This window comes from Rhinolophus sinicus, chromosome 4, assembly GCF_057876585.1.
Source record: "Rhinolophus sinicus isolate RSI-liver-muscle chromosome 4, RSI-T2T, whole genome shotgun sequence".
NCBI lineage: Eukaryota > Metazoa > Chordata > Mammalia > Chiroptera > Rhinolophidae > Rhinolophus > Rhinolophus sinicus.
The window spans coordinates 10,533,465-10,556,145 of record NC_142504.1 but is presented as its reverse complement, the minus strand read 5'-3'; the positions used below and the strand labels follow the sequence as shown (position 1 = coordinate 10,556,145).

The 22,681-nt window shown below is 42.7% G+C and overlaps 2 protein-coding genes across 10 annotated transcripts in view; one reads left to right on the top strand and one right to left on the bottom strand.

Annotated features, from left to right (window-relative positions):
- The window catches only part of LOC109461230 (uncharacterized), a 25,454-nt gene extending 15,850 nt beyond the window's left edge, over window positions 1–9,604 (top strand). For 6 of the 7 annotated variants that reach the window (XM_074340981.2, XM_074340980.2, XM_074340979.2 and 3 more), the window contains one exon: window positions 2,414–3,891. In XM_074340981.2, coding sequence (XP_074197082.1) covers window positions 2,414–3,588 — 1,175 coding nt within the window. In that variant the 3' untranslated portion in view covers window positions 3,589–3,891. Of the gene's footprint in view, window positions 1–2,413; window positions 3,892–9,476 lie in introns of those variants that run through there. The other variant, XR_016021022.1, reaches the window with a different exon arrangement.
- Window positions 9,440–22,681, bottom strand: LOC109461224 (RP9 pre-mRNA splicing factor). Of its 3 annotated transcripts, XM_074340982.2 has the most exons (6): window positions 21,966–22,230; window positions 19,364–19,394; window positions 18,191–18,320; window positions 12,573–12,664; window positions 10,835–10,896; window positions 9,440–10,058 (listed from the first exon to the last, which is right to left on the bottom strand). In XM_074340982.2, the coding sequence occupies exons 1-6, from the start codon at window positions 22,115–22,117 to the stop codon at window positions 9,860–9,862; spliced, it is 666 nt and encodes a 221-aa protein (XP_074197083.1). In that variant the 5' UTR covers window positions 22,118–22,230; the 3' UTR covers window positions 9,440–9,859. The 3 variants fall into 3 exon arrangements, 1 of the variants encoding a protein (XP_074197083.1); XR_016021023.1 differs by lacking the exons at window positions 9,440–10,058; window positions 10,835–10,896; window positions 12,573–12,664 and having other exon boundaries at window positions 18,214–18,320; window positions 21,185–22,681; XR_016021024.1 differs by lacking the exons at window positions 9,440–10,058; window positions 10,835–10,896; window positions 12,573–12,664 and having other exon boundaries at window positions 18,221–18,320; window positions 21,275–22,681.

Here is a 22,681-nt window from a genome sequence, read left to right as displayed (position 1 = left end):
CTTGGGCTTGTGCCCCTGTAAGTTGTGATAGTTGTACTGGGCGTCGCAGTTTGCCCTGTAACTTCACTACTATGATGGATCTAAGAAAAGTTTATTTTTCACATCAGCTTTTTACTTTGTTAGGACTGAATGGCTTTGAAGCTTCTTACGTATCCAGAATCGGGAAGTCTACCACAATATGCAGTGCTGTACACTTGAAATTAGGGCTGAATTTATATTCCTACAAATGGGCGGGTTTTAAATATTAAATTCTCTGCCTCAGTTTCGTCCTTTGTATAAGATCAGTTAGGCTTTTTCCCACTGGCTAACAGCTCCCCATTGCCTCCACCACTCAGACCCTGGCAACCAACCTTCTGTTCTTTTACTATGAGTGCATCTTTTCTAGATTTTACTTATAAATGAGATCATGCAACAATTTTTTTCTCTGTCCATCTGATTTCTCTTAGCAAAATGCCCTTAAGGTCCATCTGTTGTCAGAAACGGCAGGATTTCCTTTTATAAAAAAATGAATTAGGTTTTGGTAGCAGTTGGAAGGGGGTGGGGAAGGAGGATGTCCCAGAAAAGGGAAGAAGAGTTGCTGTAGTGGAGGAACTGACATACGGCTAGAGCCTGTGGTGTTAGTGGGAGAGAATGAGACGATACAGTGAGAAACCAGATAATGAGGGCCTTTATGCCATCTTAAGGAATGTGGTCATTGTTCCCCATTTCCTGACAGGCTGTGATAAGCCATTCACATACTGTAACTGGAGTGAGTGAATCAAAGTGGGTCAGAAAGATTATTCTGGAATAGTATGGATTACAGACCTGTGATATGTTGGGGAGATGGGTCAAGCACGTTAATAGTAATCAGGTAAAAACTTGGAGAGGACTTTGTACTGGTAACAGAAGAGGGAAGGCATTAAAAAGAATAGACTGATAGCTTTGGGTAGTTAGTGAGGGAGAAAAAAAATAACTTTAATTACACCTATGTTTCTGCTATGGGTGACTGGATAGTGGTCCCATGGTGGTTTCTAGTGACAGGGACCTGCTATTACGCTATTTTGTTGTACTTAAAGACAATTGAAACTCCAAGCTGAGATTTTACTCCTTTCTTTCAATAAGGGGGAAAAAAACCCCACATGCTTGTATAACTATATTATGCCAGGTACGAGAGGCACTTTGGTATATTTCTCAACAGTGAAATTGAGTTCGTAAGGTCAGCCTCATCATACTGAGTAAATTCCTCAGGAACACTGATTTGAACTATTACTTCCTTTCCAGGTTTATCTTAACTTTATTTGTCAATTGTCTTGCAAAATCAGATGCCTTTCCCAAGGATGTATGAGGTGTGATTAAAAAAATACTGTGAATGTTTAATTTAAAAAAAAAATTTATTGCTGTAAAAAACACATTGCCATTAATCCCTGTCAAAATACTCCCCCATTTATCCCATCATTCTTGCCACTTTCTGAAGCAGTTCTGGAAGTCCTCTTTTGTGAGTGTCTTTAGTTGCACTGTCATGGCTGCCTCAATGTCCTGATATGATTCAAAACATTTTCGTTTCATGGTCATTTTGACTTTGGGGAAGAGCCAGAAGTCACACGGTGCTGGGTCCGGTGAGTAAGGTGGATGAGGACACACCATAATGTTTTTATTTGAGAGAAGTTGCCATGTACCAGAAGAGATGTGTGACATGGAGCATTGTCATGATGAAGTAAAAACCCTCATGAAAGAGAACTTCCAGAACTGCTTCAGAAAGTGGCAAGAATGATAGGATAAGTATGTTCGAAGCAAGGGGGAGTATTTGGAGAGGGGTTAATAGCAATGTGTCCTTTACTGTGATAAGTTTTTTTAAATTTAAACATTCACTATATTTTGTGATCATACCTCATATTTATATGAGGGAAATGTCTGGTGTTACACCATTGCAGTGATTAACCTGAAGAGTGGAAATGGGGGGGCGGGGGGGGAATGTGTGTGTGTGTGTGTGTGTGAATGAAGGGTGCTGGATAAGTAGTTTTACAAAGGCTTTGAAATCTGAAGAACTTTTGTTCCCCTTCACTTTGTAAAGGCCTGATGTGAATTATTTTTTCTGAAGCGATGAAAACCCTGAGTTATGCTTAGTGTGTGCTTGGTCTCTCTCTCTGTTTTTTTTGCTTGGTCTCTTTTAAAGTCATTAAGAATGACACTCATAATGTGCTGGCTAACTGTGGCTTGGGAACTGACCAGTCAGAACAGATGCCTATTCTAGTGCCAAGATTCTGGGGGCCCCACAGTTTCAGTCATTGCCCTTTGATTTGTGGAATCCCGGGATATCCAGGGAGCAGCTGGGCACCGTTAGTTACCAACTCCATGGTGTGACGTACAGGTGTGTGCTGGCTGAATGTTGTGACTGGTTGCAGGAGACAAAATGACCACCATATTTTCTTCGTAGGGTCCAGAAATGGAAGCCTGTATTTCCCATGTTCAGTGGTGCCCAATGAGTATCCTGGCTTCCTCGTACCTCAATCCCCGTTGCCCACTACACTTAACCGCAGACCGGGATTCCCTATGTGTTATCATCCAGCACAGTTCTGGCACTACAGTGGCTATGCAAGAAAAATGAAAACACAAGAGACTCAAACTGAACTTCAGCAGGAGAATATGACCAAAAAACAAGATTTACACTCTAAAGGCAACAGCCATGACATAGGCAGGGTGATCAGTTTCTCTACTAACAGTGACATAGAAACTGACAACATTCCTGAAGAAACAGATGGGGCTTGGTCTTCGGTTGCCCAGAAGAGGGAGCTACATGGTAAGAGCTCTCCTAATGACACTCTGTGTGGTGACACACCTCAAGGAAGCTATGCATCTGAGAACAGGAAAATGATGGAAGAGGGCAAAGGATCCCTTGTAATACAGTTCTGGAAGACTTTCCAAGAAACCGTGCATTTGTATGACCTGGCTTATGGTAGATCCATGCCAGACAATGTGCAGCACAATGGGATTTCACGGAGTTCATGTGAAAGTCTGGGTGTGCCCAATAACCCTCAGGAGGGTGAAGACCCCGTTTTGTATAAAGGTGAACAAATCACTGTCGGGTCAGAGCAGAGTCAGGATGTAAGACATGATGAGATGTTAAAGTCAGGGTTAACCATGGAGATGGATAAAGAAAAGAAGGGACATGTAGCTGTTCCCCAAATCCTGCCACCTCCAGATGAAGTCAAAGATGGAGTTGAGATCCGTAATACTCTGAACTCAGACTTGTACCCATCTTCTGGAGATGTCACCACACTTCAAGAAAGGCCACTGTGCATCAGCATGGAAGCAGTCAAGGACCTGAGCCTACAATCTAGATCCCAGAAGACCCTTGTTGTTGGGGAAAGAAAGCCAGACAACAGTAGGGGGAGCCATTGCTTCCCTGAGAAAGTAGATGAAGAGGAAGTGGGAGAGCAGAACAGCTACCCACAGGGGGCCGTTCCCTCAGCTGCCTGGTTGGCCCAGGTTGACAGAGTTGATGAAGCCATCCAGTGTGATAGGAGCTGGTGGCAGGATGCAGAGCTGGAGAGGTGCCCTGAGTCAACAGAAGGGAGTGGAAAGGGAACAGGGGGAGATTCAAGACCTTGAGCTTTATCCTGAAGATGAAAACTTAAAGATATTGGTAATGATTCTGTGTATAAGGTATCTTGAGTCTCTTATACAACCAATTGAAGGAGATGTATTATTCCATCACTATTTCATAGGAAACTATTTTCTGAGTTCTAGTTACAAAGAATAGCTAAATATTACAATGTCATGTTTGGTTTAGAACGTTGATTTTTCTCTTGATTTGAGCTAATATAGCTATTATACAACAACCAAGTTAAGAAAATGTGACATTGTAAAGCCTTTGGAAGCTGTAAAACAGTAAATAAGTTGAATTGCACATGATGCGATTCTTATGCTTTTTCTTCCCTTCCCAAAATGGCCACACCACTGATAACACCAATAGAGTTGGGTCATTTGAGTATGCTTCTGTCATGTATCCTGTTTTATAATCTCAGGGACCTTTAGATAAAGTGAAACGGATGTGGAGTTGAGGACAGAATAAATAGATGTAGAATTCTCCATAAACAGGACCTTCCTTCGGGATAACACTGTGCCTTGCTCATTCCTATAGAAAGACCAGGCACATCATAGGTCCCTGATAATAAAACTGATGTGTCCAAGGGTAGGTTCTAGTACCACATGTCCTTTACTTCCAACCAGTGTACACTTGTAGAAACAAAGGAAGCTTTAGGCAAACAAAAGTACTTCATTCTCAGAAACTTGGACCTACATGGTCAGTTTGTGGAACCAGTCTTCTCCCAATAAATATACAGGTTAAGGCTGACTAAGTGCCAAAAATGTTTATATGCGGTTGAAGGCTCTCCCAGGGTTATTTGAAAGAACAGGGAAGATGCGGGAGAGCTTGAGGCTGCCTTCCAGGAAGCTCTGGGTGGCAGTGTGGACAGTGTGGCACACATGGATGGTCCTCCATTGCTGCCTCTCACCCTGTGACGGAAATGTCATGTTGTTAACTCCTGTAGTAACCAAGTGCCTCTCAAAATGGTGGAAATAGCTTAACAAAGTGATGGCAATGCATTCTTTCAGATACGATTCAAAAAGGCAGCAAGACCCTGTTTCCAAGGTTGGTCTGAATGAGTGTCTACGACTTTTTTCCTAACCCCTACTTCAAGATTTGGTTTCGATACTCCAGGAAAACACCTCTCACCCCTATTCCCACCCAAGGGTGGATTATGTGACTCTCCTTTGTGTTCCAGTATCACCTGCGTTTTCACTTTCAAAGCCCATTTCAGGACATAACACGAGACCTGTGACATTCTCTCCCTCCTCAAGGAGGCCGTATATCCTCAGAGCAGTATCCACTGCATATCCCATGGGGTGGTTAGTGTAGAGCCTCACACATAGGCACTCAAGCGTTTGTGAATGAATGGCTTAGTGTCAGTTTAGATGAACAGATTTTGCCCTGTGGTCACTCTCCCCACCATCCCAAGCCCAACAGAACACAACTGAGGTGGAAAGGCTGAGCAAGAAATGCACTGGCTGGAGTAACTGAAGAATAGGGAAGACTTGAGTCCCGGTGACCCAGCTTCCTTGCTTTCATGCGAACCAGGAAGGCATTCCACTGCTCTAACTCGACTCCCCACCAGAAATTCCAACTGTCTGATTCATTCACCTATACATTCCCATGAGAAAAATGAAAGGGAGTGGCTTTTCGTGTTGGTGTGTTAATATGAATGAGTTGAATCTGATTGCCTTTTTGATACTTGTGAAAGAAGAGTTGGAAGTGTTGTGGGTGAACTAACTCAAGGCACTTAAAGGATCATAACTAGGGCTCCCTCGTAGTAGGGAAATGTGGGACCCTAGAAGGTGGGGAAGATGCTAATGCCAATATATGGAAGAGGAAGCACAAAAAGGAGGGTAGTACCAATAAACACTTGCCTGACTTGTAACCCTTCCCAGAGTATTCCCTTTATCCTGGAGGCTACATGAAAAGCCAAGCGTATGTTTGGAAAATGGAGTCCACAATGAAAGGTGACTCCTGACAACACCTACCCTTTAATTTTCCCAAGTGGCTATTGCACCCAGTGGCAGGTTGAGTACTCTGGGACCAGTCTCTGAGATGGAGATTTGTATGCAGGACATTTAATGGGGAGGGCTTTGGGGAATAACATCTCTGAGGGGCAAAGAAAGCAAGATTAAGCAGAGGGAGAAGTGGATTTAACGCAGTTGCAGAGGCCTTAGCCAGTCTGGTGAGAACTGAGCTGCATGACCCTGCAGTTGTCCCAGTTGGGGCAAGGCGCCACACCTTATATCCCCTGGCCTTGACCAGTCACTGTGACGCAGAATACGCCTATAAAGGAGGCGTGGCCTTGGGTAGGGTGGCTCTCTTCAAGAACAATCACTGGGAAGGGTAAGTCAGGTGCAGTGTGTCAGCTGCCTGTGGTCCCAGCAGCTGGGAGAGGAAATGCTTTCGTCCTGAAGCCAGGGGTGGGGGTTACGGGGCGGATACATGTGGTACCACACAGCATCCCCTACAACTTCCAAGTCACGTTCCAGTTGCAGAATGTAACCATACTTTTCGTAAATTCGCACTGAACGCCACGTGTGACACCGTTGTGTTAGGTGACAAAACAACATAAAACAAGATGGTCTCTGCCCTCCAGCAGTTCCCAGATGTGCAGGCAGTCACTAATTAACACAGATGTAATGGCTTAAAATAATACCCATTGACTTCCGGCTTCTAGTGTGGCAGGTAAGAACGTTAGAAGTCTTCACGCTATGCTAACGAGTAAAAAGCTGAGCAAACAAACAAAAATCAAATCTTAAATCCTTCAGAGAACTGAGGTCACAAGCAAACCACTGACCCCAAAATTGGAGAGGCCGGCAGACAGAGAATCACAGCTTACTGGAGCAGAAAACTCTGGGAACCAGTTTCAGGGTAGGACAGTAACAGGTATACTACGGTGGTGGTGACACAGGTTGGGCGAGAGGATATAAAGGAAATCCCTGTACTTTCTGCTCAGTTCTGTTGTAAACCTAAAACTGCTGTAAAATAAATTTATGAATTTTTTTTAAAAAGTGAAAAACACCCATTTATTATCTCACAGGTGTGTAGGTCAGAAATCTCAGTAGACAGGACTGGGTTCTCTGCTTAGGACCTCATCACATGCCAGATAAGGTGCGGGCAGGCCTACACTGTGACTTGAGGGCTCTGGAGAAGAATCCATTTCCCGGGCCATTGCAAAGCTAGCAGAATTGAGTTCCTTGTGAGTATAGGACTGAGGTGTCCTTTTCCTTGCTGGCAGCTGGAATTTCCTTGCTGGCATTTCCTCGCATAGATTGATTTCAGCTTTTAGAAGTTACCACGTTCTTTGCCATGTGGCCCCTTCATTTTCAAATGAAACCACCAACAGCACATCAAGTCTTTCTCAAGCCCAGAATCTAACTTCCTCTTTGCTACCCGCCAGAAAAACCTGTGGTTTAAAAATGCTCATGTGATATGGTTCTGACCACCCAAATAATCACTTTGTGAAAAGGTCAACTGTGTCTTGTAACAGTCTAATCGTGGGAGTAAAATCCATTATCGTAACAGTCCTGTGGATTTAGGCAAGAAACCTTGGGACAGTTTTACAGTTCTGCCTATGCCAACCGTGAGGACAGGCTGTAGGATACCTTGGTAAAAGGAAGTCTGGTGGATTTGTTTGCCTTCCTGAATAGGAGTGGAGAGTACTAAGACTGAGGGGAGAGATTTGGGGACAGAGAGATTTGATTGATCAGCATTTGGGGAACTGGGGCAGAGGAGGAAGAGTTTGGTTTAAGGTTCTGGGAAAACTAGACAGAGGAGATAGCAGGTCAGGGAGATGACAGGCTGAAGTGGTGGACCACGGAATCTAGACCAGAAACCTGGAGTGAATAAGGTACAGGACTTAACTTGGAAAGGGCTGCAGTGGATGGTGAGATTCCACTTAAAGCAGGAGGTGGAGGAAGACTTCAGTAGAAGGTTAAGCATTTAAAGCAGCGGTGTCCAAGCTACGGCCATGGGCCAACTGCAGCCCGTGATCCATTGTTAATTAGCCCGCAGCAAATTCCAAAAATATACTTAGTTTACTTAAAACAGGTGAGGCAATACATACTTCACTTTGAGTGAGTGGCCCGACTGTTTGTGTATTTTACCGCATTATGGCCCTTGGAGAAAAACGATGAAAAGTTTGGACACCCCTGGTTTAAAGCAATGGATCTCTATGGCAGGTCCCCAAACCAACAGCATCCTTTGGGAACTGGGTAGAAATGCAAATCTCCCCAGTTCATCCCAGACCCAGTAAATCAGAAATCCTGAAACTCCAGGAATAGGGCATAGGAATCTTTTAACAAGCTCTCTGGGTGATATTGATGCCCCATAAATTTGAGAATCATTGATATTATTCTTCCATATTGTACTAGAATATGTTTAACATAAATGGGATTCCAGCAGGGTAAATTCCCAGAGGGAGGATTTTCTGCTGCATGCCGAGCTAAGATGCTAAGGGTAAATGTAGGCATGGCTGAATTAACTGGCTGTAGGGTTTTCAGGAATAACAAATCCTGGAGATTACAGTTTGGGCTAATTGTGTTACCGAGAGAAACTTTCTAAGGCCAAGTCTAGGAGCCGTTACTGAAGAGAGCTGGGGAATAAGCCAGCCTAGCCTGCCTGGGTTACTCTAAAGGGGGTGGGGGGAGATCCAAACCCCAGGGGAGGCAAGATGGTTCCTGGGATCCTGAGTAATGAAAGCAGCAAGAGACCCTCGTGACGGAGGGACCCTTGACCATGAGTAAGATTTGGCCCCACTCTGGTTCATCGAAGCAGACAACCTCCCCTAGCTGCAGGCCCATCCCAGCCTGCTGAGCTGCCTTGGCTGCAGTGCAATCAAAGCTGGAAGTTCTCAGGCATCTGTGCTTAGGCAACAGGATGAGGGGTATTCTGGAATGTGGGTAGCTGAACGGTACAGTACATTACCTGTATCCTAATTTTTCTGAATCATTCTGGGAATAATAATCATGCAGCAATGGCAATAAGATCTAAACAAGTAAAATACATGATTTTTTATTGTTATTATAGGATATCCAACTCTTCCCTCCCCCCAAAAAATAATCAGGCCAGGGGTTATTGAACACAGGCCTTTTGTGTGCAGCAAGGCCCAACATGCTTTTACACTGTTGAGTTAAATGAAAAATAAACTGTCCCGACAAATGTGTATACTGAGGGTGCCAAAAAAACGTATACACATTTTAAGAAAGAAAAAACATTACAATTGTAATAATTACAATTGTAATAATATATACTGATAACAAAAGATGAATACAAATCATATGTATACATTTTTTGGCATCTTTGGTATTGAGTATTGCAATTTTTTTTTTTAAAGGTCCTCAGCTGTCTCCATCCCCATTGGGAAGGAACCCAACCTTTTTTTTTTTTTTTTTTTTTGGGCAGGGGAGCACTGTGTTTCTCCAGGGCCCATCGGCTCCAAGTCGTTGTCCTTCAATCTAGTTGTGGAGGGTGCAGCTCAGCTCCAAGTCCAGTTGCTGTTTTCAATCTTAGTTGCAGGGGGTGCAGCCCACCATCCTGTGCAGGAATTGAACCGGCAACCTGGTTGTTGAGAGCTCGCGCTCTAACCAGCTGAGCCATCCAGCCGCCCTGAGTATTACAATTTTAAAATAGTTTTTTCCTTTCTTAAAATGTGTATACATTTTTGGGGCACCCTCTGTAGTATGCTAGCATTTATGTTAAAAAAAACATGTTTGCAATATATAAAATATATTTGGAAGAATTCACAAGAAACTGGTAAAATTGGTAGCCATTGGGGAAGGGAACTGGTAGTTTTCACAATTAAACCTCATGTACCTTTTAAGTTTGGAACACATGCATGTATTACTCAGAAATAAAACAAATACATTTAAAAAATAAATAATGACTTTATTTTCCTCAACAGCAGAGAAACGTCAAGGCTGAAGTCTGGGGATTAAGTAGCCTCGCTCTGGAGGGTGACAGCACCTGGAGGAGCGTCCTCGGAGACTCCCTTAGTCCGGCCGCCCTGACTCTGCTGAGGAATCAGAAAGCACAGTGCTCAGCAGGGAGGAGGATCTGCAAGAGCTTCCGGCCTGAAATCAGCCACTCTCGAGTTAGCACCTGGGACGATACAGCTCCCGCTCCTGTGGTCACGTCTGCACTGGAAGGCGGGTGAGTCACACGTGTGACACCAGATGGCCTCCGTCTTGGTGTGGCTCCCTCCTCGTCCTCCCTGATCCCACGTCCCTCTGTGCGTTGGCCAGTGTTTGATCTCAGAGACGAGAATGCTGCATGGTCAACGTCCTGTCAGTCCGAGTCTGAACTCGCATTTGACTTGGAAGACTTATGCTTTCGTTTCTTCTTCTTTTTCTTTTCTTTCTTCCTTTTCTTATGCTTTTCTTTCTTCTTCCTTTTCTTGTGTTTCTCCTTACATTCTGAGGAACTGGAGCTGCTCCCATCGTCATCTGAGGTGGAATCCTCCAGTAGTTGTTTTAACTGTTGTATCCTAAACATTAAAGATTGGTCAAAGAACATAAACCACAACAACTTCAAATAACCTTCTTTATATACAAATGTAAGATTCACAGTAAGGGTAAAAAGTCAGAAATAATCACCTCATTACACACGGAACTTATCTTTATTTTTGCACGTTTCCCCATTCCTGTCCATATGTGTATCTGTTTTGCAGGACTGTAACCACTGAATAAGCCATTTTGCATTTTTTCATTGTCCTAAATATTTCTGCATGTTTCTATAGTCCTTACTATTATAACTTCTAATAGATACATACTTTCCTAAGTCATTCTCCCACTGCTCAGGTTCACATTAGGTAACCTATCTCCTCAACAATTGTAACTCAGTACCACCAGTTTGGGGGGAAAAAAACAAAACCTTTTTTTTTTTCGTTCACTGTCTTTATTCATGTCTAAGAATAATTTTTAATAGCTCAGATCCCTAAAGACACTGGAGACGATAAACTAAATCATATGAAAGAGACTTAACCATAGTAGAATCAGACACCACAATGTGAGTTGTCAGCATCAACCATCAGGGGGGTGAGTGGGCCGGGCCAAGCCCCCTGCGTGAAATTTACCCAAGTAGGACCGGCTGATCTGCGCATTCCTACGCACTAACCTTCTCCGTGATTACTCCTGCCCTCCAAATGTGTCACAATTAAAGGACCACGTTTATTAAACGGGTCCTCTAACACTGGAATGGTTGTTTCCAACTGAACATAATTTAAAACTTTAAGAGGGTCTGTTATCATCAGGACAACCTCACCTTATATCCTTTTCATGTCTCTTATTCTCTCGTATGATGTCATACATGGGATCTTCATGTGCCTTGAGGGTTAGAGAAGGTTAAAGTTAGGTTAGACTTCATGGACCATTAGTTAAGTAAAAATTAAATCCCTATGTTACTAAAACTAGTCATTTTTTTTGTTTGGTATAGTTTTTTGTTCAACATGTTCTAATTGTTCCCAAGAGTCACAATCACTGCAAACTCACTGAGGCTGTAAAAAGGATTTTCCAATTAGAAAAATAAAGGATATACTTTAAATATCCTTTATAAGGAAATACACCATGGTAGAATAATGAAATACTATTCAAGGTAGAAATAGTGACGTAATTCTCTTGGTCCTACGTGGATAGATAACTAAGAAGTAGTATTAAAAAAAGTGAAGTGTAAGATGATATTTAAGAGTGAAACATTTATAGGTACCAGAAAATATATGTTAAGTACCCCAAACAAAGTCTGGAAGTATATGGGAAGTACAGATAATTTAAAATAACTTGAATTACTTAAAAATAAAAATACATTTATGGGAAATGTTATGATACATGAATTATTTCAATTAAAAAAATATTTATTGTAGAAATTTAGGTGTTACCAAAAATTCAACTTAAAAAATGTATTACCTCACTACCCAGGGATAATTACTATTAACATTTGGTCTCTTTCCTTCAATCATTATTCATAATTTATGAAAAATTATTATCATGTTATACATACAACTCTATTGCTTTTCACTTATGTTGTCAGAAACATTTTTTCTATAACATTACACATTCTTCTAAAATATAATTCCTAATGGCTAAATAATTTGTTACAGTAATTTATGTGGCTATGTTGGACGACTGTTTCCTATTTTTCTTTAGTTTCCATTTTTTCAATCATACAGTTATGAAAGTTATCCTTGTACATACATAAACAGTTGTGTATATATTGATGTTCTCTTATATCCTTAAGGTAAGTTCTTAGAAGTGGGATTTCTGAGTCAAAAAAAAAAAGAATGTGTTTAAGGTTTTTGAGATTTATCACCAAACTACGTTCTATAGTATCTATAAAAATTGACATTCCACCTAGAAGTGGAATGATTGATCCAAAAAATTATTTCAGATTATTAAAAAATTAAAACACAGTATTTTAAATATCTAAAAAACTTTGGAGCTTGTCTTTTGACCCCGGTCTGATATATGCTGATAAACTTAGTACATCCAGACAGCAGCATATTTCACTTGGCAGAAGCAGTTAACTGAATGGTAAATTACCACCTCTGGGAGCTGACTCTGGTAAAATAAAGTGAGTAAAGGATAGCTATATTTTACTGTCATCTAAAGAGCATATATAATGTATATACACACTTCTAGCTTATAATTTAAAGACATCTATTATTAAATAAAGACTAGAAAAACTAAAACCCTGATTTTAGTTATGAAACATGATTTCTAAGATAAGTTTTAAAAAGTAACTGAATAAATAACAATGTCTGCTTCAGAAAAAGAAGCATTATTCCCATGGCATAACCAAATAACACTTTAATAATGTTAGTTTTTGTTAATGAACTAATCTATCACATAATGTAATTTAACAGAGATGTAGTTAATATCCGACACTTTGGCCAAAACACTTCTGGAAATGCATTTTATGTGAACTTGCAGTTCACCAATTACTGCCTGATTCATTGATATTCACTATCTCTGATAAATGTAAATTGACATGGTGGGGTTCTACTTACTACTCTGAACTGTTCTAACTTTTGGTTGCCTTTGATAAAAAAAGGACATTCTTTGTCGCCTGTTCGGTGACCATATCGTTTACATCGCCAACCTAAAAACAAAGAAAAAAGGAAATGTTTCTGTAAGATAACACAGTTTCATTTAATGAAGATAAAGAATCAGTAGGTCATATTAAAGTTTCTCTTCATTAAACTCCAATTCTAAAAGCAAATGCAATCAGTGAATGATTTATGTAAGATCCTAGAAAATCGGCAGGCAACACATGAGAGATGGTTAGAAATGCAGAGTATTAGGCCCACCTCAGAAATACTGATACGTATTTGAATTTCAAAGGATTTATTGGTCATCTGTAGACATATTAAAGTTTGAGAACCACTGTTATAGATAACACCACAAGCAATAAAATGAATGAAAGTATGTGCAGTATACGTACTCGTAAGTGTATCTTTGATCATATCTGGGATAAATCCAAGTGTTGTGGGGCTTCAGCTTAAATTATTTGGTGGGTAGGAGACATTTTAGGGGAAAAAAAATATCTTCCCTTGGCAAATTTTACAAAATCATATGACCATATCAACACATTGCTGCAGTCCCTGCAGAACTTTGAAAAGTACAATCGAGGGGCCCTGATGCTTAAATTTCATTTACTTCGTAATAAAACTGGGTCTGGTCCCAACACAAACCCTTGTATTTTCCAAGTTAATGCAAATACCTACAAAACGGTAAGTGAAATGCAACTAACCACCTCACCAGAGAGTAGTGGTTTTTAAACTTAAAAAATAAAAGCTGTAGACATCTGGGTAAAGATGGCAGACTAAACACATTTGTCTGCTTTCATCCCCTTACTGAGAGGCCATAAAAATGACAATGAAGAGAATTATTTTCAAAAGGAATAAGCCTGGAAGTACCTCAAGAATGGACAAGTGACAACCTCCATAAATCTGTTCCTCCATAAAAGCATTGAAAGTAGTTGCAAATTTGCCGAAATCAATTCATTTAAAACCCTGGAAATTAACCAAAGGCTTGTACAATCTGAGGAGCACTAATTCAAGAAAAACTAGTGAACTTTGGTTACCAACATTGGGATTTCTGGATTTTTAACTACCTACTCGCAACCCTCTCTCGGCACTTCCACGAGTGTTGAAAAGCAGCAGCCTTGCAGCTATGACAGCTGTGAAAAGCAGCAGTCTCACACCCACCGAAGGGGGAAGACTGGGTTTTTGAGCTTCTCAAAAAGCTCTAACCCCAGCTGAAAATTGACATACATCTTTTGAATCCCCAAAAACTTAACTAGTAATAGCCTACTGTCAACTGGAAGCTTTACCGATAACACAAACAGTTGATTAACACATATTTTGTATGTTATATGTATTACATACTGTATTCTTAGAATAAAGAAAATAAAAATTATATTAAGAAAATCATAAAATATATTTACAGTATTAAAAAAAAATCGTGTGTAAGTGGACCTGCACAGTTCAAACCTGTGTTGGGGTTCTATTTACTACTATGAACAGTTCTAATTTTTTAAAAATTGTGGTAAAATACAGGTACACCTCAGAGATATTGTGGGTTCAGTTCCAGACCACCATAATAAAGCAAGTGTCGCAATAAAGCAAATTGTAATCTTTTTGCTGGTGGAGGGTCTTGCCTTCAATTTATAAAAAATGCAACATCTGTGAAGTGCATTAAAATGAGGTCTGTCTGTACGTATAACATAAAATTTACCATCACCACCATCCATCTCCATAACTCTTTTCATTTTGTGAAGCTGAAACTATTCCCATTAAATAATTCCCCATTTCCCACCCCATCCCAATGAATAAGCAGCAATCAGTTCTACTTTCTGTCTCTGTGATGCTGATGACCATAAATACTTCATACAATAGAAAACGTACAGTATTTGTCTTTTTGTGACTGGCTAATTTCACTTAGCATACTGCCCTCAAGCAAGGTTCGTCCATGTTGTAGCATATGTAAGAATTTCCTTTTTAAGGCTGACTATTCCATTATATGTATACACCACATTTTGTTTATCCACTCACTTGTTGATGGACGCTTTTGTTGCTTCTACCTTTTGGCTAGTGAATACTGCTGCTAACAGTGTACAAAGATCTCTTCAAGACCCTACTTTCAATTCTTTTGGATATATACCCAGAAATGACATGCTGGATCACATGGTAATTCAATTTCTAAGTTTTTGAGGAACCGCAATACTTTACTCCATAGCAGCTGTACCATTTTACTAGGGTTTCCAGGCAGGAATTCCTGCCAGTTCTCATGAATCTTTTTCGCTTTCCTGTTCCCGAATCCCAGAAAAGTTGGTTGGGAAATCGGGAAAATCGGCTCCTTGAACCCAGGTGGTTGGTTGGTAGTATCAGCTGTCACTTTGTGAAAACAATTCATTGTGGAGAACAGAAAACAGTTTATATTTCGGGATTTGGGAATGGGAAAGCAAAAAAAATTCCTGAGAATGGGTGGGAATTCCGCCTGGAAACCCTACATTTTACATTCCCATCGACACTACACAAAGGTTCCAATTTCTCCACATCCTTGCCAACACGTATTTTTTTTGAGTCGCCATTCTAATCGGTGTGAGGTGGTATCTCGTTGTGCTTTTAATTTGCATTTCCCTCATGATTAGGGATGTTGAGCATCTTTTCATGGGCTCATTAGTCATTTGTATCTATATTGTCTTAGGAGAAATGTCTACTCAAGTCCTTTGCCAAATTTTATTCGGGTTGTTTCATTATTGTTAAGAGTTCTCTATATACATTCTGGGTACAGTCCTTTATCAGATACATGACTTGCAAATATTTTCTCCCATTCTGTTGGTTGCCTTTTTACTCTATCGATTAACTTCTTTTATTCACAGAATTTTTAATTTTTCATGAAGTCAAATTGGTCTATTTATTCTTTTGTTTCCTGTGCCTTTGCTTTTTTTATCCAAGAAATCACTGCCAAATCCAATTTTGTGCAGCTTTGCCCTATGTTTTCTTCTAAGAGTTTTATAGTTCTAGGTCTTACAGTTAAGTCTGTGATCCATTTAGACTTAATTTTTGTATATGGTTTCAGATATAGGTCCAACTTCATTCTTTTGCTTGTGGATATCCAGTTTTCCCAGCACCATTTGTTGAAGAGAGTGTCCTTTCCCTGTTTAATGGTCATGGCACTCTTGTCAAAAATCATTAGACCACATAAGTAAGGATCTGTATCTGTGCTCTCTATTCTGTTCCATTAGTCTATATGTCTGTCTTTATGCTGGTACCACACTGTTTTCATTGCTGTAGCTTTGTAGTAAGTTTTGAAATCAGGAAGTGTAAGTCCTCCAGCTTTGTTCTCTTTTTCCAAGATCCTTGTGGCTATTTGGGGTCCCTTGAGATTCCATATGAATTTTAGGATGGGTTTTTCTATTTCTGCAAAAAAAATGCTATTGGGGTTTTTATAGTAATGGTATTGGATCTGGAGATCCCTTTGGGTAGCACTGACATCTTAACAACACTAAGTCTTCTAATCTGTGAGTATGGGATGTGTTGCCAGTTATTGATGTCATCTTTAATTAGTTTTAACAACGTTTTGTAGTTTTCATTGTATAAGTCTTTCATTTCCTTTGTTAATTCCTAAGTATTTTATTCTTTTTGATGCTATTGTAAATGGAATAATTTTTCTAAGTTCCTTTTTCAGATTGTTCATTGTCAGTGTATAGAAATGCAACTGACTTTTGTGTGTTGACTTCTGTATCCTACTACTTGGCCAAATTCATTTATTAGCTCCAACAGATTTTTTTGTAGCATCTTTAGGGTTCTCTACATATTAGATCATATCAAGGAAACTGATTTTTAACCTAGCATTCTAAACCCTGGCACATTAATAAATCTGTAAAATAAAGATACTTCCAGTAAATTAAGGTCTTAAATATTTTATCTACTATAAACCCACTTTAAAGGAAGCTGTGGGAGACTGCACTCCACCGTAACGAGAGACTATAACCATAAAGACGATGGTTCAACATATAGGAAAGAGGAGATCCGAGACAGGAAGAGACTAAGAAGCTGCAGAATGATGGTGTCTTACGTCAGCTCAGGCTGCCATAACAAAATGTACACTGGGTGGCTTAAATAACAGAAGTGTATTTTCTCACAGTGCTGGATATGGGAAGTTCGAGGTCTGGGTGCCAGCATAGTCAGTTTCTGATGAGTGCTCGCTTCCTGGCTTGCAGACAGCTGTGTCCTCACATAGTGGAGAGAGAACAAGCTCTCTGGTTTCTCTTCTTTTAAAAGAAACTAGTCACATAAGAGCCACCCTCATTACTTCATGTAATCCTAATTACTTCCCAAAGACCTCATCTCCAAATCTCCAAATACCATCCCATTGGGGGTTGGGGCTTCAGTATATGAATTGCAGGAGGGAGGGAGGGACGCAAGACCATAAACATTCAGTCAATTCATAACATAGCGAAGGATTTCATAACGTAGTGAAGGGCAACCCCTGGATGATAAGCATGGGAGCAACCATCTCCAGAAAGATGAAATTGGTAGAATACCTTAAGCACTTGAAGGTCAAGATTCAAGCCTGGGAAAAATTTGGGGTTGAATTAGAAGTCAGTACATGGAAATCAAAAGTAATAATAATAACAGAGCAAAACACACATGCACACAGAGAAACAAAAACAAGACAACTGTTAATTCTGGGGGGAGTGAGACCAATATTCAGGATACATGAAAGTAAAAGTAATCAGTGTACTGATTATGATTCAGCTCTGAATATAATCATAAGAAACACCAAAATTATCAAAAGAAAATTATGATAAAACTATTCTTGGGAAGATAAGATATAGTAAGGGTCCGTGTGTGGTCAGAGAAGAAGAGAGCTAAATTTTCATCTTCCATTGAACAAGGAATATCAACAGATAAAACCTAAATCTGGAAAATCAATACAATACAAGCTTGATCTTTAGACCTAAGAAGATAAAGATCAAAATAACCAACTAAAAGAGCTTCAATGGGAATGGAGAAAGAGACTGGGAACTGCTATTTTAATTATGTGTACGATGAATCTCTACAAACAAATGTCTTTAAAAGGCAGCAGGACCTTTTCTTCAGATGGCATCTTACGCTGAGGGACGCGTTGCTGCGCTGGGGGGTGGGGGCTGTGTGCGCGGCTCTGCCTGCTCCAGACTCACCTCTGTGGCCCGTAGCTCCTCTCAGTTTACCTGGATCAAACTCCAGTACTGATGCAGGGTGACTGAGGCAAGACCCAAAGGGACCTGCCCTCCAAGGCACCCCTTATCTCCTGGGCATTTCTGCCATGGAAGATCCTTTTCCTTACGGGAATGTCACTAAAGAGTATGTACTCACTCCAGAGACAGCTACGGACCTGTGGAAAGACCACTGCACTCACGTCAGAAGCCCCGCAGCCAAAGCTGTGCTCTGCCTCTTACCTCAAACCACGTACTGACACGTGCACGTCGGCTTCCGTGTCGATAGAACAGATCACACCACGCCTTGCACAGCGCTGTGGTGAGAATGACTTAACTCAAAGATCAACGCGCTTTGTAAATTGTGGTATGTGACCTGCGTGTACTCGGGCGTGTTACTTGACGCCCTTCCACACTCACACTGCATCACTTTGACTTCCTTCCCCAGAGGCATCCAAAGTCCTCTGGTTGGTGCGTGAGCCAGAAATTCCCTGGCATGCTCATTGCCTGGTACATCCGGTATACAGTCTTCTGGCTTCGTCTCATCTTCCTGCAAAAGGAAACAGCGTGTCAACAATGTGGCCACGGCACTGAAATCCTCTCCCACCTGCTTCAGAACACAGCTTCGCCTGCTTTCTTGTGCGCTGGAGTACCCAAGGTCATCAGTAGTTACCCTCTCAAGAACTAGAAAGACAAATGAGACCTGACAGAAAAAACGGAAATCAATGTGCCAGGAGAACTGTACCACCAACACGAACTAGCTGTTCTTAAAGTTATGAATGTTGGTCACACAGAAATGATTTGTGAGCCCCAAATTCTAAGACACAAAAAGTGTTCTGCTAATTTAAAAGTTTTGTGGAATGAGGCAAAGTATAATATTAAACAAGTAAGGTTTCCTGGAATAATAACAATAGCATGTTAAATTCAAACGGATGATTATACCTTGAAGGCCACTGTCATGTTTTATAATCTCACACCCGCTGCATTTATGAAATGCTGGGTTTTTCACCTTTTGATTTGTTTTCAAATTTCCATGAATATTAAATTTATAATGAAAAAAATGTGTTTCAAATCTTGGTTTTAAATTGAAAAGTACCAAACAGAAAAGGAAGCTTTGGCCGTGAACTGCCCCTCTACGTCTCACTCCTGCAGGGGACACTGACATGGCCGGGGTGCGGAGGGAGGGGCTCTGCACAGGGGAGGCAGGGCTGGATGAGCTGCAGGTCCCCCAAGTCTGCTCCTCTCTGAGCTGATGACATTGAAGGAACGGGCCAGGGGAGTCAGTCAGCCCTGGGCGGCAGAGCTTTGAGAAGATGCTGTCACAAGTGAGAGAGAAGGGGGGTGATGGCCGAGGAGGAGCACCGGTGGGCCTGCCACGGTTTCTTAGGGAACAGTCACAGCTGATTAAGTTTCTACAAAGGCACAGGCTTGTGACAAAGCCCAAAGTGTATGAATGGCATCTGAGGAAGAAACAAGGTTATCATAACAGGAGGCTCAAAACCTTACGGAACTGTTTCATACCAGGTTACCGAGTCTGAACACTGAGTCGCATACATCTAAGGGAATACCCAAAAGGACAAACTTCACACTGACCTTGATAAGCCCAGGAGGAGGTTTTTCATAACTAGAAAGAAAGAAAAAAATCATCAACCACGTTAATAGGAACATAACACATTTTAATGAGCAAAAAGCAACTGCAGGCTAAAATAAAAAGGATATATTTAGTAAAAACTTAAAACTATATTATATCTAAAACAGTGAATAAAACAGGTCCAGCACTCAAGAGGTCACATATAGATAAGCGGCTGCTGTTCCACATCCTGCTGAGATCTAGAACCTAAGTTCACTGAATTAATAACTAACTTGGTGTCTTAGCACAATGATTTAATTTTTGGAAGAAAGGAAAGCAAGAGATTGCAGTGAAAATGTGAAGTAAGAAGACCCAAGAGTTAATTATGGTTCCAAACTGTTACAGTTTTCAGGTTGTTTATGCAGCACAACTTCCACTTAACACTGAAGAGGCTCATGGGTGGGGAGTGCGGGAGGACTGGGAGATCAGCTCTAACAGGGCTGGGGGCAGGGTAGGGGGAAGAGCCTGTGGTAGGGGAGAGTGAAGGTGATCTGCCCCTAGGCTCCACCTCCCATTTCTCTGTCCCAATTCAAGATCCTCCCGCCCCACTGCCCACAGAGTGAGCTGTCCAGCTGCGAGCTGCCTTCTGCTCCTCTGCTCTCTGACCACCCCCCATGCTGGTACTGGCTTTGCTGGACTCCGGGAGCAGGACCCCTGCACAGTACAATGCCTGGACGACAGGTTCAGTCTATGAATGACTGTAGGAATGTACTTCCCCTTGACCCACCAAGCTCTCAGACCCCCAGCGCCCTGAGGATATAAATCATGCCTATGCTCCCAATTCATTCGCACGTCTCATCACTGCCAGCACTGCCGGAAAAGGCTTCTTCTGCATTCCACAGCCGGAAAATCAGCACCAAAGACTCACATTCGTTTTTAAGTATTTACACACTATTGGCTAATAAACACACAGCATGGGTGTTTGGCTTTAATTGTGAATGGCCAAGGGACCAAAAAGTACATATGTAAGAATGATAAAAAGACACAGGACAAGGTCTATTCATCCCAGGTCTATTCAGTGCCTCCACAGGGAACTTTTTACTGAGGACATCTGGGCACTGCAGTTGTTTACAGTTGTGTCTTGGCTCCAGAAACATGGAAATGTGGGAGCTTCACCATTGCTGCACCCAGATGGTGAGAACAGGGCCGACTAATTTTCCAAGTTTTAAAAAATGAAATGTTACCTTTATCACCAGAAAAACATTAATGAATACAAGTGAATTAGACACTAATACGAGGCAATCTCCATGAGAGTTTTTGAAAAAGGAGAAATGGAGCAAAACAAAACAGTGTACTTGATATGCTTCTATTTGTGTGATGGGGAAAGAAGACTATTCATATGTGGCCATATGCACACACACCGCATACATAGAGTACACAGACGATCTCTGGAAGGATACCCAGGAAACTGGTTCCATGCTCTGCCTGACAGAGCGGATGGAGAGGCCAGGGCTGCAGATGCCAGCAAAGCAGGGCCTGTATCCTGCAGCCACTGCCCTGAGGTTACATTCAGCTCAAGGGCCACAACGAAAACAGCAGGCCGGTTCCAAAGCAATGCACTTTGTGTCACAACTCCCAGAAGGTTAATAATGAAGCATTTTAACCCTGTGAAGAAATTTCCTTACGTGATTGTCTTAGCACTTGAAACAGAAACGATTTGTTAAATAAGTGAACATCAAAGTTTAAAAAGTTTGCCTTCTAAAGCTAATTACAGAATGACTGAACAGTGGAAGGTCATTAATCCAACCTCCCACCTGATGTTTACAAATCTCCTTTAAACCTACCGTTCTCCCCCCAGTGGCTATCTGGACTCCCCTTGGACCCTCTGGAGCTGGGGAGCAAGCACAGTGCCCCCGAAGTCCGGCCATGCTCACCAGCAAGAGTACGTCTCGGGTCCTAATTTTTATGTTGACGTGGAATCGGCCTCTTAGTAGCTTCCAGCCTCACGTCAGGACTGGGGAGAGCGCGTCCACACTCTTCACCTGACAGCCACCTTTCCGGTAGGTGGGGATCAGCCCCTCACCCCACTGTTGCTTCTTCTCTCATTTACCACGCTAACGTTACAGGGCTGGGCTTTCTCTCGCCTTACCAACAGAAGATGGAAAGATCGCACCGACTTCACAGTGGGCCCTGTGACCTGAAAACCGTGCGAGGCCAGGGACCAAAGCACTCAGCTGCACCTCTCGTGTATTCAGCCCCCAAATCCCGACTGAACGCCTACTAAGTGCCTTAGCGCCTCACAGAGCCCGCGCCAAACTCCGACCCCTCCGCACGAGGACTGCAAACCCTGGCTTCCCACCTCGGGAAGCACCCCCCACCCCGCGTGCGCCCCGGGGAGCCTCGGGGGCGGAGCCTGCGCTCCCTCCCGGCCTAGGCGGCTCCCGGGCGCCCGGGACGCCGACCTTCCCTCCCGCAGGGGTGACAGCTGCACTGCGAGTGCGCGCGCCGCTCGGGATCGGTAACCGGCAGCCGGGCCCACCAGCCCACTCGTGGGTCTCCGAGGACCCCACTTAATGCGCCCACACGGCGCCCGTTCCTCGCAGGAGACGGGGGGCGGGGACTCACAAGGACTCCAGGTGCTTGAGCTGCTGCAGCTGCTGCGCGTCATGCCGCCGCCGCTTCTGCTCCCGGCGCCGCTGCAGCTCCTGCTCCGCCGGTTCCCGCGCCCGCCTCGCGGCCCCGGCCCCCTCGTCGTCGCGCCCCCGCCGGGACGACATCGCGGCCGGCGCGGCTCTGGCGGCCCGGCGGCGCGGCTCAGGCGGCGACCAAGATGGTACTTCCTCCGCGCAGCGCCCGCCCGGCCCCGCAGCGCCCCCTCCCGCCGTTGCCCCGCGGACTGCCTGTCCCCGCCTCCCCGTCGCCCGGCCGGCGGGTGCCGGAGGTCGGAGCACGCCCCCTGGCGGCGGCGGAGGGCTGAGGATTCCGGCTGAGGAACCTGCGAGCTCTTCCTGTCGCCCTCCAACTTGGCGCCCAGGTCTCCAGCCCAGGCAACCTGATAGTGTACCATGTCAGGTCCTAATACAAGAAAAAGGGTGTTTTGTTTTGATCCGAGCTGAGTATTAGCGTCAGTGGAAAGTTGTGTCTCCTACAGTAAATCCACAACTCGACATTGTGATTTAAAATTTGGTATCTTATGACTTTAGTTGTGGCAAATTGTATTATGCAAGTTGGCTGCAAAAATGTTTCCCATCTCACTTGTTTTCTACAAATGACCTTGACACTCCTCCTATGGAGGGGTGGGTGGGGTCTATGCCACTTCCCTTGAATTTAGATCAAGCTTA